We start from the raw sequence: 15154 nt of genomic DNA, 5'->3' as shown, positions 1-15154 counted from the left end.
CAACCCACCGCCTCGTCGCTCGCCACGTACTGATCGGCTCTCTTCGGGACTGACTGCACCATCTGGCCACTTCTGGAGCAGAATTGATGGCAATAGTTCATCGTTTGTGGATACATACATACATACATACATACATACATATATATATATATATATATATAATTTTTTTTTTTTTTTTTTTTTTTTTTACCCGAGAGCTTCCAGAATGGGTCAAATTAGCAAGAGAGCCTAATTAAAGGGAAATAATAGCAAGAAGATGACATGGTGGGCTGTTGTGCTCTGGCTCTAATGACAAAAGAGGGAAATCAACTCTAATATAGCCACAAAAAAAAGCGAGGAAGAGAAACAAGATGGGGCTTTGGTGAACTATTTTCAGTAGTCCCCTGTGAGACTTTTGAACAGTTTGTTCATGCACGCCGCTCAACATGGCTGAGTGTAGCTTCATCAGAAAGACTGGGGCCTCCTTCTAGGACAATGACTAGAAGTTAAGATGATGCATCTCATTTTGGGGGGAGGGGCCGTTAAAACACAATCCAGATTTAAAAAAAAAAAATAATAATAATCTGGTGTTGATTTGCACTTCCCATCCAGATAGTGATCTGATGCTGCAGATTTGTTGAACTACAACAGTCCGCATTTTACAAAAGAAATGTCCGATTCCGATGTTGCTGCCTCTGAAAAATCCTGCACCAGCCTGAGGACAGAACTGGTCTTTGGATTCAATTCCCACTCAAAAGTACGCTTCCCATCGTCTCACATTTTCCTTCAGGAAGCTCAACTCTGCTGCTACAAGTGTTGCTCTTAGTTTGTGATGCGCGAATGGCTTTGGCCTCATTTAACTCATTCACTGCCATTGACGGAAAAAGACGTCAAATGATGCATTTTTTTTTTTGCTGGTCTGGCAATGAATGTGTTAAGTACAAACTTGAATCGTTTTCCCCTTTTTGGGCCATGTGGGTTGCCGTTTTGCTTCCATGTAGAGTCTGACATGTTAAGGAGCGTCCATATCCGAGCCAAAACACGTGATGGGCGATTAATAGAATTCAAGCTCTAACAGTTATTGTGGAGCGGTAACGACTTGCTAATTAATTGTTGTGGCATTTTAAGTTTTTAGCCATGACTAGTCAAAGCCACTAAGGCCAGAAAAATTCTTATTTAAAAAAAGAAAAAAGTGTTCGTTCGACTGAAAGATCCTAAGAGTGAAAGTAATTCATTCAGTCAGTGTCCTATTCACCCACCCCCATCTGTAAAGTACAGTATGCCCCGAGGGAGCTACAAGGAAGAAAACATGCATCCCTGTTGTTCAGTTGGATGCATGATGTGCATACCTTGTTTAATGACATTATTGTGTGTAGACAGACGTCAAGCGCCGTCGTTAGTAAGCAACATGTCGGACCATATTAGCAGGAAGGGGTCAACGCTTGGCCATGCCATTCAAAATGCAATAAAGATTGCCTTCAATGTCTACATTCCTGCTGTCTTTGATTTTGTGGGCTTTGAGGTTTATACAACACTAATTTGTCAATAGGTGTGAAGAGTTGTTTACAGTCCACGCGATTGGCTCGAGACTAATGCAGAGGCCAAAGGTCTGCTGGGATACACTTGGAGCTCACCCGCAACCCTCAAGTGAACAAGCATGGAAAGCCGTTTAAGTGTTTATTGGATATTCTTGGTATGCTATGACTGACAAGACAGTCAGCGTTTTCTACAACTTACAATACTCTTGCATAAGAAAGTAGAGGCCGAGAGTAAAATGTGTTAGGCTTTATTGCTGCGTTTCTTCGGTGTCATTGTTTACAGTGACATCTTGTGGCTGTTCTGCATAACCTAACTCAATAGAAGTTTGAACTTGTTAATAACGCCCCATGTCCCCAGCTAGCAACTGACCACCAAGGCGGGAGTGCATGTGATGTGACTGTTCAGCCCACGAACATAAACAGTCATAATTTCAACGCAAAATAATGACTAATTAAAATTTCTTTCAGTAGTTCAATTCAAAAATGAAACTTGCATATTATACTGTGGTGGTAGATTCTTTTAAAATGGTCAACTCCATTCTAAATGGTATTTAAAATCTTTTTGGTTATGCCACATTCTAACTTCCTGAAACCTCAAATTTCCACGCTTTCCTAACACATTTTCAACATTTCCCATTTTGAACTGAACTACAGAAATGTTTCTCACAATATTCTAGTTTATTGAGATGCACTGATAAATGCCAGGAATACAAGGCTAGACAGTTTCTTAATTATGAGCATTTTATATATTCACCTTGTACAATGAATGTACCAAGATTAGTACAACAGCGCAGATTCTCTTTTCTGTTAGACCACATGATGGATGATAATGCAACACTTGTTCGCTCATACAGTATATAAAAAAGGACAGAATTAATATTTCAGTCAATTCTGGTACACTGATCATTGTCAAACCGATGGAATTGACACTGTAGAAGGGTAAATAAAAGGAACACGCAAAAGTAAATTGCAAAGTGAAGTTATTGAAGGCAAGCTGCAGTGCGACCTGCTCCACTGCAATAGGACAATCTGTTTATGAAGACGTTCTTCATACACCTCTCACGCCTGGAATCTCTGACTGGGTGCAGCCTGTCCCTCTTAGCCAAATAAATAGAAAACTAAACAGAGAAAGACAGACAGGAGAGGAAAGAGAAACCGTGCGCGTGTGTTTTGGTTCGACAGTTGAGAGCGATACATTCCCAGGTTACGAGGACGTTAGCGTTGTCCCCGTAGGAGGCTGCAGTTCCGTGGTGTTTGTGACGTGGCCGACAGGCGCTGCCGCGCCAGCCGTCACGGTGACAGAGGCCGGAGGGGCGACGGCGGTGGAAGTGGGCATGATGGGGGCCATGCCCTGGGGCAGGAGGGGAGTCAGCTGGGAGGGCAGCATGGCGGGCAAAGGGGGCAGAGGGGCCAGGCCAGGTATGTTCAGGGGAGCCGCCAGGGGTGGGACTGCAATGGGAAAAAGATGAGTCACATGATTACTTTTATATCTTTTACTACAGTGAAGTGTTTTGTTTTGTTTTTGCAGGGCTTGCAAACAAGTAAGCATGATGCCGCATTGCATCACAGGCGGGTCAGCCATTTTCTGACCTGTTGACTACTCTGCATTTCTGGTAACTTCATTTTTTTGTCTGACTAATTTACAGTCCGGCATTGCCATGTTATGGGGTGCAGCAACACTTTCAATGAAGCGTTGCATGCTGACTTAGATACAGTATCAAGTTTTTATCAATAGATGGTGCTAAGAGACTGTAACATGGACACACCCCATTCCTAGCTTAAATGTGAGCATTACGTAGGTAAAGGTGATGTTTAAAGTGACTGTTTTTTAAGTGACCACTAGATGTCGCTATATCATAGAATGCAGCCAAAGTGCATTCATTTCGAAGCACTCACACTCCAGTGGCTCAGAGAGACGCTAACAAGCGAGGCTAGCGGGAGAAGATAGTTAAAAAAAAAAAAAAAAAAAAAAAAAGCTAGTATAAGCTTGTAAGAGCAAAGCAAAAGGTGAACCAGTGACAGGAACTGGAATCACGGGACTCAGCGATGACCACCTGCAGGCGCCAGCTGTGGAAGATAAGCGGCGGTGCACCTACTGGGCCTGACACTCGATGCAAGCACCACCCGGTCTAACTAGTAACTACATTCGCAAAGTTGTCCTTTGGGCATCCGTAGCAGAAAGATGGTGGCGGAACATGTCAGCCTCTTGGAAGGTGAGGATCCAGCCATGTAATATAATTAGTGATTACTAGACCCAGTTATATAATTAAAAAAAAAAAAGTACGTCATGATAGAACATATTTTTTGCACATTATTCAGTTCATTTACTCATTTATTTAACATTTTTTCTAACCCCGGGTTTTCACCGGATGCGGTTGCGGTGCGGTGCGTCTTGACTGCGTGCTCCGGACGGGTCAATTTTTTTGTCAATCCACACCGGCTCCGCACAGCTGCGGTCCGGCAGCTCCGTCGCCGCCCACTTCCCAACGTGTCTCGCGGGACCGCGCGCGCGCGATCATGTGGCATTTCACAACGACAAACATACAGAAAGTCTGTGCTCAACAGAGAAGCAGAAAGAGAGGTGGACTTCTTTTGATTTAACCTTTTCTTCTTCTTCTGCTATGAGATTCCATGCAGCATCCTTTTTTTGGTTGTCCTTGTAAAGTATATTAATAACGAGAGTCGGGTCAGTGCGGGTCCACTCTTTATTTCTGTCTTCCGCGTCCGGCTGCCGCTCAGTACGGCAAGCGAGACGGGCACAACAAGCAATCGCGAACATCAAACTCACAATACATTACAGTCCTTATAAAAAGGATGTGCCGTGTCATATATTATTTTGTGGTTTTCCACCTCCAATATAAACCTCTCCTCGTCCATGTTCGCTGGTGTCTAAACCGTGAATGAGCACATGGCCCGGCGACGCCCACGTCACGTTTTGCTGAAAAACTTGAGAAATAGGAGCTGGCCAGTGTTTTATTCTGAAAGGTAACCGGAAATTTATTTTGAAACTGCCTCGGTCTTCCTGTCCCGCTCGATGTGTTTTGTGCTAGCTTGCCATTTGCCGGAGGCCTACCGCTGCGGCGTCCGGCAAAAATAGAAAATAGGTCTATCCTTGCGGAAGGCTTGCGGCACGCCGCAGGCCTTCCACAGTCGACACGCAACGCACCCGCAAGCGGTGTAAACTGCACCATTCGAATGAATGGAATCTAATTGCTCGCGTCGCCGGACCGCACCGCAACCGCACCGCAACCGCACCGCAACCGCACCGCAACCGCATCCGGTGAAAACCCGGGGTTAGGGGTGCACTGATCACAATTTTCCGGCCGATCACCAATCTTTTAAAAAGTCTAACCTACCGATCCCAATTTTGCCGATACCGATTTTTTTCATTACAAGCAGCATATACCTTCAGTGTTCCAAATTTCCAATCTTGTTTTATAGGAAAACATTGAACAATATCGGCGAAATAAAACAAACGGGTTGTTTTAACTGCATGTCAAGTGGTTCTCTCAAATAAAAATGAAAATCCTATTTATCATCTCAGCAGAAGAGGACAGTGGCTGACTTTTTCAGACCTCTGAGGATGGAGATGAGATTGGTGGAAAAGATCAGCATATTTTTAAGAGATTACCGATCTTCTAAAATAAAGGAAATCGGGGCCGATAAATCGGCCGGCCGATCGAACGGTGCACCCCTTGTTATTCTCTCTCTATAAGAAAAAAGAAAAAGTGTTTTAGTTGCCAAATTTGGGTGTCTGTAACGGATTAATTAATCATCCTAATATTGCTTTGGTTTTTGTTTTAGTTAGACTTTTTGGAACGGATATGTCACAAAAATAAAGTTTCCAATGTAGTTTCCACTAATTATGAAAAAGCAATAATTTTATATTTGCTGGATCTTTGGCCTAAACAGCAATAGAAGAGTTTGTCAGCTAAGAACTGTTCCCCTAAGAATATGAAAACTTGCAAAAGCCGAACCCTTAATAAGTAAGCGATCACTATTTTTGTAAAAAGAAAACAAAAACTGCCGTATAGTTGGCGTGTGAACAATAAAGTGAAATATAGCAGGACCACGCTGTAGCTTAATCATTGAAACCTTCCCGTGTCAGGATGCCGACAGGACGTGACACGTACCTGTGCTTCCGGCTGGCATTAGGGTGCCGGTGCCCGCTAGTGAGATGGCGCCAAGGTCCGGGAGTGGCAGGTTGAGATTAGGAAGGTTGGGCAGCGGCGGTAATCCACCCGGGAGGGGCATCAAACCTAAAAGGGAAAAACAACATTCACATGAAATCATGGCCTTGTTGTTCTGACCGTTTCTTCCACTCAACATGTGCAAAAAAGGCTCAATCTAATAAAAAACACAAAACTTGATACTGTAGAGTGAAATGAAACAACTGCACAACAAAAACGACCCACCTGGTAGCGTGGTGGCGGGGTTGAAAGTGGCCGTTGCGGGATTCAGGGGGGCGAGGGGGCTGAGAGACGGACTGGAGGTGGGCAGCAGGGGGACGGTGGGCAAACCTGGTGAGGGAAGGACATGACATGACACAGTTGACCTATCACAGTTGCTTTCTACTTTCAAATCCAACACTTTCAAGTCAGGCCCGACCGATATGCATTTTTTGAGGCCGATACCGATTATTGGCAGGAAAAAAAAATAAAAATACCGATTAATAGGCCGATTATTTAAAAATATATAATGCATAAAAATTACCCATTCCCCAGTTCCTTTTCAATGTGTGCCACTAACGCACAAACTTTTATGATTAAGATTCTGCTTTGAATGAAAAGTCCATATAAAAAAAATTATAAAGTATACAATGTTATTTTATAGATTTATGTGTCAATAATAAAACCACTTATTTATAACTGCTGTAAGGCATTGACCTTTTCTTTTATATATTTTTATTTTGTGTTATTTTCACAAGTCTTGGGACTTACTGGGCTAACCTGAGACCTCAGAGTTTATATTTCACGTCATGTGGAAATGTGTTAAGACAAAAAATAAAAATCCTTGGATGTTTGCATCCTTGAATTTTTCAAAAAGAAATTGTTAGCATTCTTGAAATATAATATAACTGGAAAAGGACAATGACAAAATAAAAAAAATTAAGAAAGTGAAATAAGAATAGAATAAACTAAAATAATAGCAACTGAAAAAAACAGCAAGAACAAATACTGACTGTTCCGGTGCCTCTTGGGGGCAGTGTGGTGCCGTGCATCCATTTGGGTACACGCGTAAAGTGAGTACAGAAGAAAGTTGTGATTGAATTCTATTAAAATAACTCGTTTTTCACACATTGGGAAGACTTTGTGCCTTTGCGTAGTGTTATCTCATCTGTGGGTATGTTTTCCTAACTTCCTGTTAGCATTTGCTAACTTCCTGTTAGTGCTAGGCTAGCAATGTTTTGAAACAAAGCATATTTTGTATTTAAAATATAAAGTGGATGTAATCTTAAACGTTGTGTATTTAGTTTGACAGTTAACTCCAACTGTGGTGTCAAACAGGTTAAAGGACGCTTAGGGACAACAGAATAACATACGCTACACACTTGCTAGTTGCTAATGCTACGCAAGCAAAATGGTGCATTCAGGATACTTTCACAGCTTCGGAAACTTTGGTTTTCTTTGAGAACGTTTTAAGGGGAAAATAATCGGCCATTTGGCCAATAATCAGCCGATTAATTGGTCGGGCCCTACTTTCAAGATCAAAATTCAACGTTGGTGTGATGTCATAGAATAGACAGGACTCACCCGTCTGCAGTTCACTGGGCATGGTGGGCGGAGCTGTACTGATTGACAGGCCCGCCAGCGAGTCTTCAAGGCCAGCGGGGAGTGTGGGCGCAGTATGAGGCGGGGTCACGGCTGACAACTGGACCTGAGCAATTATTGATTGATTCTTACACAGCTGCTAAGAGACATGATTCCTTCCTGCTTGTAAACGTGAATATTGTTGACCTCGGTGAATCCATCCTTCAGCGGACTGACAGGCTCGCCAGAAGCGTTCCCGGGGAAGCTGATCTTCTTCCCCTCCTCAAAAGGTCGCGTGGGAATCCTGTGGAGGTATCCGTAGCCAATCCCGCATCCGAGGCTGTGGCGGGGAGCAAAATGAGCCAAACAGTTGAAGTCAAACTTCTCTGAGATGAGCCTGGTTTAAAAAAAAAAAAAAAAAAAAAAAAAAAAAAAAAAAAAAAATCCCCCGCAGGTGACAGAAAATGAGTAGTTTCTGCAACATGGCACATACTAACGGATGCTTTCTGCACTCAATGGCATTTACTTGCCTTCATTTGAATTTGTGTTTCCATCAGCGGCTTTTGTCGTCCAATTACAATTTGCCACGTAAGTGAGGCCCTTAAGCAAAAAGAACAATCGTGTTTTACTGCTGCTACTGCTTTAATTAAATGACTGAAGGGTTTTCCCAAAGTATCGTCTTGATTTGTCTACAAGTCCAAATCCCCAAAGCACAAAACTATAAATGAGATGGAATGTTTTGCGTTACTGCTTGGAAAAACCGCTTGAGCGAACAACATAAGCTATAAACTGACTAATTACCTCCTCGGTTTGTTTTGTTACTAGCCTAGTTCAAGATGTTTCTTCTAAATTATGGAACCTTCATCCTGACAGAGTTGTAATGCTCCAAACACCAGTGCCACACAAAACTAAACTTACTCCAACTAATATATATATATATATATATATATATATATATATATATATATATATATATATATATATATCCCTGTACAGTATCTGGAATTTGAAATATTCACATGCATAAACAACATGGAGAACTGAGATGTGTATTTGGTTGGTCATATCTCGGGCTGAACAATTCATTAAAATTCAAATTGACATCATAGTGTTACAAATTATGGTTTTGTTTTAATAAACAGTCTATGCAAATGGCCTCAGCCTAATTTTCAAGTCATAATTTGAATATTTTTAAACCAACCTCACAATCATAAAAGTATTTTGTATTATGTAATAGGGATGTAACAATATCCAAATATCACGATACGATATCACAATATGAAGGTCATGATACGATAATTATCACGATATTGGGGGGAGGGGGGATATTTTAATAAAATCACAATATTGTAAAAAAAAAAAGAAAAAAAAAAAAAAGCTCATACTAAAAAAAAAAAGCACAGTATAGTCCTTTTGTACATAACAGCAATGCATATAAACCACCTACAATCTCTCATAACAATATTGAGACACTTACTTGCTAATGCAAGCACACATTGATCGCTTCACAAGCAAATTAGGTTCCCCTTCATCTGACAATTAGCATAGATTTTAAACATAGAAGGCCAAAACATCCCGAATGAAAATTAAATTGCACTAATAATCTAGCCACTAGAGGGTGCTAGAACTGCACAAATGGAAATCAACATGTAAACTCCACACAGAAAGGCTGGAGCGGAAAATTTGAAGTCTAAACCTCAGAACTGTGAGGCAGACATGCTGAACAATTACAACTAAATGAATAATTGAAATCGACATTACACAGTACTGACAAAAAGAGCATTGAGTTTCACATCACTGAGACTAAGCATTATTTTAGAAGAAAACATGAATATCTTTCATACTTAAAAAATATGAGAGCATGAAACATCAACCCCAGTTCAAATCCGGGTTATGGCACCAATTGGAAAAGTTCTGGCTATCAGCCTTTTTTTATCTTTAATGCTAGCAAAACTGTACAGTAACTACCAGAAGACTGCATATTCTCAGTTGAACTATTTAATGGTGGCCATGCAGCCCTTTTCTGACAGATGCTGAATGGTCTAATCTGTCCAAAATGATTCCTATTCTTGTACTGTCTTGGCCACGCCTGCCTAGCCCAACTGATAGGTACGATAGATAGAGTTTCAGTAGATGCTGGTGCGATGGATCTGGCATGCATAAGGACCACCACCAAAGAAAGAGGCCGTCAACCGCGGTCCAGCAGAGCGAGCACCCCCCCCCCCCGGAATCCCCAGGCCACGGGAGCACCAAGGCCACCTCCACGCCACCCGAGTGGACACCGGTCGGCGAGCCGACCCAGACGCCCGGAACACCCCGGCCCCAGCCCCGGCCCACACCCCCAAGCCCAAGGCCGCAGAACATTTTCAGCAACTGCTTTATGACACAAAACCTCGCAAAAAAATAAAAAATACACAGAATAAGAGGGACCAGGGTTACGGTTAGGGATCGACAGACAAAAACCTGTGTGTCATTGTGCACTCGCCGAACGGTGGGTGTCGTCATTGACAAAAAGTGACATCGCAGTTACTTGCAGCCATTTTCACAGAAGCAACCCCCTTCACTCCCGGCTGTTTTACAGGATTTTGACTGATTTTGCAAGGCCCACAGAGCATATAAGCTATATATAGCTATAAAAACAAGGAGCCTACCAAAAAAATAAATAAATTAAAAAAAATGAAAGTATCCTCTATAATCAGGAAAAAAAGTATATTTCCATCTGTTTCAGTTTTGCAGAAATTAGCATTATAATATAGCTAAGTTAATTATTATTCACAAATCTAATTAGAATTGTGAGTAATTGAGCTTTTTTCAACATGGTCCAGGTTGATCACCTTTGCTCTGCTGCCACCTGCTGGCCGTTTGTGTAATAACTACCATTTTTGAAACTGTTCTTTACAGTTGAGAGGCTGCATCATAGTCTTCTGTATTCTCTAGCATAAAAAAAACAAACGAAAAAAAAACGTATAAATACGTCTTTGGGACACGTAAAACATTTAAAATAGAACACATTTATACGTTTTTGGGAGCAAATGAGTTCACTTAAGTGCCCATCTCTGCTAGCTACTTCTGTGCCAAAGAGGCCGAATCGAACAAGTGAATTACCTTCCATCGCCTCCCCAGGCAGTGTTGGGGGTGATGACCACCTCTCTGCAGTTGTCAGTGTCTGTGTTGTACACGTAAAGCTTCAGGCCCTTCCCCTCATGGCTCTCGATCAGGGAGAACAGGTCCTCGGACTGCACGGGGGGACACATCATGTCCAGGTGAAAAATATAAACAACACACAAGAATGACATGACATGATATGATATGATCGCCCACCTCGTTCATAACAGTGTCAGCTCCAATGATGTAGTCGGTGTGTGGCCTCAAACCGGCGAGGGCTGCGGGTGAATTTGCCTCCACTTCCTATTAAGCGCGCAGCAAGTGAGCGTTGGGCGACATTAACAAGACAGCCGGGATAGTGAGGTTAACGTACCAGAACGTGCCAAACGTTCTCATTGGCTCCTTCAAAGCTGCAGAAGCGAATGGAAACCCCGAGCAAGCCCTGGCCCCCCCACAGGTTGCTGGGGGTGACTGTGGACTCCCGCAGCTCCAGAGTCTTTGAGGAGTACACCAACATCTTGACTGGTTTCTCTACGCTGGCTTTCAGAAGGTCCTTCAGGGTGTCGTTGTCCTTGTTCTGTGGGCCGGTAGAGATACAGGACATAGATTGAGTTTTTATTTCGCCTCTTGTGAGTGGGTCTGAAATGGGTCTCCTGACATTCATGGGTGTTCACTGTAGGTTTGTTTAGCAGCTTGCGTCTTCTCTCACACGTTCCACTGTTGACTTACCAGCCGGGTGTTATTGATGGAGACAATGAAGTCAAAAAACGGTTCCAGTCCTGCTCGGTGACCCGGGGAGTTCTCCTGTACCTACAAGACAAAAAGTAGGGATGCACAGAAAAGTCACTCCGGATTGTTTGGGAATCTTAGTCAGAAGAGGGCAGTAGAAATGTAAGATATAAGGTGACAAATTGATTATAAATGTTTTAATTGCATTTTTTGTGACAATGCGAACGCCATACAACTTCCAAGATTAGCATTTACCCCACGATGCTAAAACTAAAATAAGCCCGAGTATGGAAAATCGGACAATTGACTGCAAATATCCAGATTTATATGCAAATTTTAAATATTGTGCATTACATGGCCAAAGCGTCCACACACACACACAACATATGACGAGCGCAATCTGTAAATCAGCCTGGCTGGTGTCATTCACTGTAGCCGCGTTAACATGTAGCTTTTAGCAACTGCGATGCCTTCAGGCAAGCACATGACAAGTTTCCACTTGTAAGTTCAAGCAGCAAACACAAACACGACTACAACATTCCATGTGAGACTTGTGCTTCTCCGCCGCAAAGGGCCGACGTGACATCCTGCTTCCTTGTCAACAGTGCTGGCAAATTAGCAATGCTAGGCTAAATGCTACAAGCAGGATGTCACTCAGGGGTATGCACGCAAAGAACTCACCCGGAGGACGTGGTAGCCCTCTGAGCCACCGCCCGGTATCTCCACGCTCTGCGTTCCTCCCATGATGTCGCTGTCTTAAGGCTTTTGCAGGTTTTATGGCAAAACCAACGAAGAACGATCAAGTACCCGACTACTTGTACTCACCGGGTACACGTCGCCAAATGGGTAGTCACCTGCTGCGCATGCGCCGTTACGTGGCAGGAAGTGCAGATGCCATTGTCGAGAGTAAAGTATTTTCAGCATAGATGTAATGAAAAAAACAAACGAACGAACAAAAAGAAAGCCAAAACAAAACCTAGATGTAACGCACAACTCACTTTTTTAACAGTGTTTTAACCTCACGACAAAGAATAGCTGCTGCTATGGGTTAAGGGGCACAAGCGATTAAAAACAAACAAACAAACTGATAAGAACAAACACGAAGCAAATGTGTGTTTCTGTTAAAGGGATTAATCTGTGGAACAATTATGAAACTGAATTGAAAAACTGTGAATCACTTGCTATGTTTAATAAGAGATTTAAACATATTGTGTTACGAAAATATATAAATCAGGTATAAATATAAATTTATCATAATTGTGATTAGATTGATTGAATATGTAGAGCTTTACTTTTTTTTGCATAAGTGGTTATAACTTACACTAATATTTGTAAAGTGCATGTTCTGTTTATTTTCCTTTTTTTCCCCTTCATTTGCTTCTTTTTTTTAATGGTCAGGTTTCAAAACTGAAAACATCCAATTTTACATTAAAAGACAGAAAAATAATTACTCAAATTATTTTACTATAGTAACTACTACACACATTACATTTATAAACTACAGTATTTTGGTCACTTGAATTTATCATTTATTGGTTGTCCGACATGATAACTCTAGATATGACAAGAGATTTGCTTGGGGAGACGCATTTTTCTTTCACATATATAATGTTTTTGGCTCAATTTAAGCTTAATTTAAGTCATGTGTCGATCGGTTTCTTGTTTTTCATGTAAATTACATAAAATTGCTCAAAGTGGTTGAGAAAAATAAAATTGACCAAAGCATATAATCATTTATTGTTTCCATCCATCCACCCATCCATCCATTTTCAATTAACAAAAATTGATACTTTATTGGATATTTATTATATTTTATTTTATATTTATTTTAGAAAAATTCTTATTATTTTGACTGATCTAGATATTGCTACAATGAGTCACACACACCAAATGACAGATAAAAAAACAACAAATACCACGCAAAATTATATTAAAAACTAACTATTAACTTTTCCTAAATGTTTGCGTAACTGCACATCTTTTACATGCTTTAATTAACTAACTAGTTTTAACTGTTAGTTTCCCAATGAGGTTTCTTTGCCAAGTAACTGTTCTCAAGTCAGGGCAGCATGCAGACAGCTGCTGGCTAGTAGTAGTAGTAGTACAGTTTCATTAAGGTTTAATGAATTGAAGTTTTAATTAAGGATATAATGAACAATTTAACAATTAATTAACGGTAACAGTCATCAGGAGGGATTTGGTTAATTCCAGGCAATTTTGAACATTGCCCTTACTGGGCTTACTGGTTCAGATTCTGCAATAACAAACCGATTTTATTTTATTGTTATTTTTAAGACATAAACAGAGCATATCTCTTGTAAATGATATCAGTTTGTGGCCACATGAACAAGTTTTTTTCACCTAACTGCCGTATGGAGCAAACCTGAATTTCCTCTCCAACAACCGGAGGGACCTGGCCCACAATAACAGCCCATCATAGGTCACGACTCACGATTACAAACTTGCTAATCAGGTCAAGAGTCTATTTTTTATTTTTTTTATTTTATTATTATTATTATTATTTTTTAATCACTCCTGGCTCTAAAGACCTGTGAATAGGAGTTTGGTAAAAGGTTGTACCACATCCATTTGCTTTTGTGAAGTATTAAAGGCTTTTAGTATGATGCGTAAGCACAAATTGATTTATTTATGTACCGTATACTTTTTTTTTTTTTTTTTTTTTAAGTAAGTCATCGTGAAGAATAGGATATGTTACTTTTTGCAAGATATGCTTCCCTTGCTGCTGCTGCTGGATAATAGATAATGCATGCCCTGTGTTGTGCTGATTTTTATTTATCTTTCGAATCTAAATGTACTACAAATGATCGTTTAAAGTGTATAGTGTAATATCTTTAAATTTAAAACTACTTCTTAAACATTTTTACGTTTGTATATAGCTTTGAATTGCACTGTTATAGTGACATTCCTTGGCAGTTTTTTTTTTTTTTTTTTTTTTTTTTAAAGTACACTCACTCACACAAACAAGCACACATACAAATTTTCTCCCGGGTGGGGAAGCGACCATGCCGCCTGCATCAAGGCAAGCGTCAGTAACCACTCCGCCACCCAGATCCCTTCCTTGGCAGTTGTGCCCCTGACTAAGTGGCTTCTAAGCTCCACTTAATTACGATAAAATAGCATTTTTCTAGTTATAGTTGTACCACCTGACATGGGAAGTGTAGCCTGCATATGGGTTCAATGTAGTTGATTATTAGTATTATTATTATTACTATTATTATTATTATTATTATTATTATTATTATTATTATTATTATTATTATTATTATTATTATTATTATGTATTTGACAGAGATCTCCAAACCTCTTAACTTAGGGTCATTTGGCGTCTTCTGGCTGATGCAACATTCTGATTAAATTGTCTGTTTACTTTATAATAAAAGTGCAATATGTTTATGGTTGTGCTACCCTGACATTTATTAAATAGAAATTGCTGGACAAAAGTTTTGTCATTACTTGAACAGCTTTAAAACTAAATTAGAGCGAGAGAGAGAGAAACACATTATCCAAAAGACGTAAGTAATAATATTATATTAAAATATACTTTAAAAATAAATTGAAAAAGAACTCAATGAGCTGCTACAGGGAACACAATTTAATTTCAGCATAAAACAAAATGATTGGGTACTACGTAATGTGCTTCGCGCGCCATTTGCCCAAACGGTGGAAAATCCGAACACATCCCTCACCACTAGAGAGCGCTAGCATTCCCTTCTTCAGCCCCTCACTCCCCGTTCCATATTTTAATGAGGTCGTTGTGAATGTTATGAAACTGCAACCTTTGTCTTTCTGTCTTTAAGGGCACAAAAATGCTGAATATTATTATGTTCTTCCATTTCCATTTCCATTTTCCATTTGTTTTGATTCACCAAAACATTAAGCTGATGACGACGATGATGAAGATGGTTTTTTATTATCATTATTATTATTATCTGAAGAGAGAGGAAGAGTTATGGAAACTCCCGAAAATATGATAGTGATATGTTGGGAAAAGGGATTTAGGCTATAATAGAAACAAAAATGCAGAACAATCTG

The 15154-nt window shown here is 40.4% G+C and overlaps 2 protein-coding genes across 2 annotated transcripts in view; one reads left to right on the top strand and one right to left on the bottom strand.

Annotated features, from left to right (window-relative positions):
* The window catches only part of LOC144028313 (serine/threonine-protein kinase tousled-like 1-B), a 29104-nt gene extending 27637 nt beyond the window's left edge, over positions 1 to 1467 (top strand). The window contains exon 22 of the mRNA XM_077535635.1: positions 1 to 1467. This exon is cut by the window's left edge and continues 117 nt beyond it. Coding sequence (XP_077391761.1) covers positions 1 to 33 — 33 coding nt within the window. The 3' untranslated portion in view covers positions 34 to 1467.
* Positions 1468 to 1749: 282 nt separating this feature from the next.
* gorasp2 (golgi reassembly stacking protein 2) lies at positions 1750 to 11987 on the bottom strand. Its single transcript, XM_077535636.1, is given in 10 exon segments — positions 1750 to 2966; positions 5651 to 5776; positions 5933 to 6037; positions 7271 to 7394; positions 7475 to 7607; positions 10373 to 10519; positions 10521 to 10675; positions 10746 to 10949; positions 11102 to 11182; positions 11783 to 11987. Coding segments are annotated over 10 exon segments (1383 nt in total). The 5' UTR covers positions 11846 to 11987; the 3' UTR covers positions 1750 to 2721.
* Between the last annotated feature and the right edge of the window lie 3167 nt (positions 11988 to 15154).

Source organism: Festucalex cinctus, chromosome 1, assembly GCF_051991245.1.
Source record: "Festucalex cinctus isolate MCC-2025b chromosome 1, RoL_Fcin_1.0, whole genome shotgun sequence".
Taxonomy (NCBI): domain Eukaryota; kingdom Metazoa; phylum Chordata; class Actinopteri; order Syngnathiformes; family Syngnathidae; genus Festucalex; species Festucalex cinctus.
The sequence above is the reverse complement of the archived record's forward strand: the minus strand, read 5'-3'. Positions and strand labels throughout refer to the sequence as shown.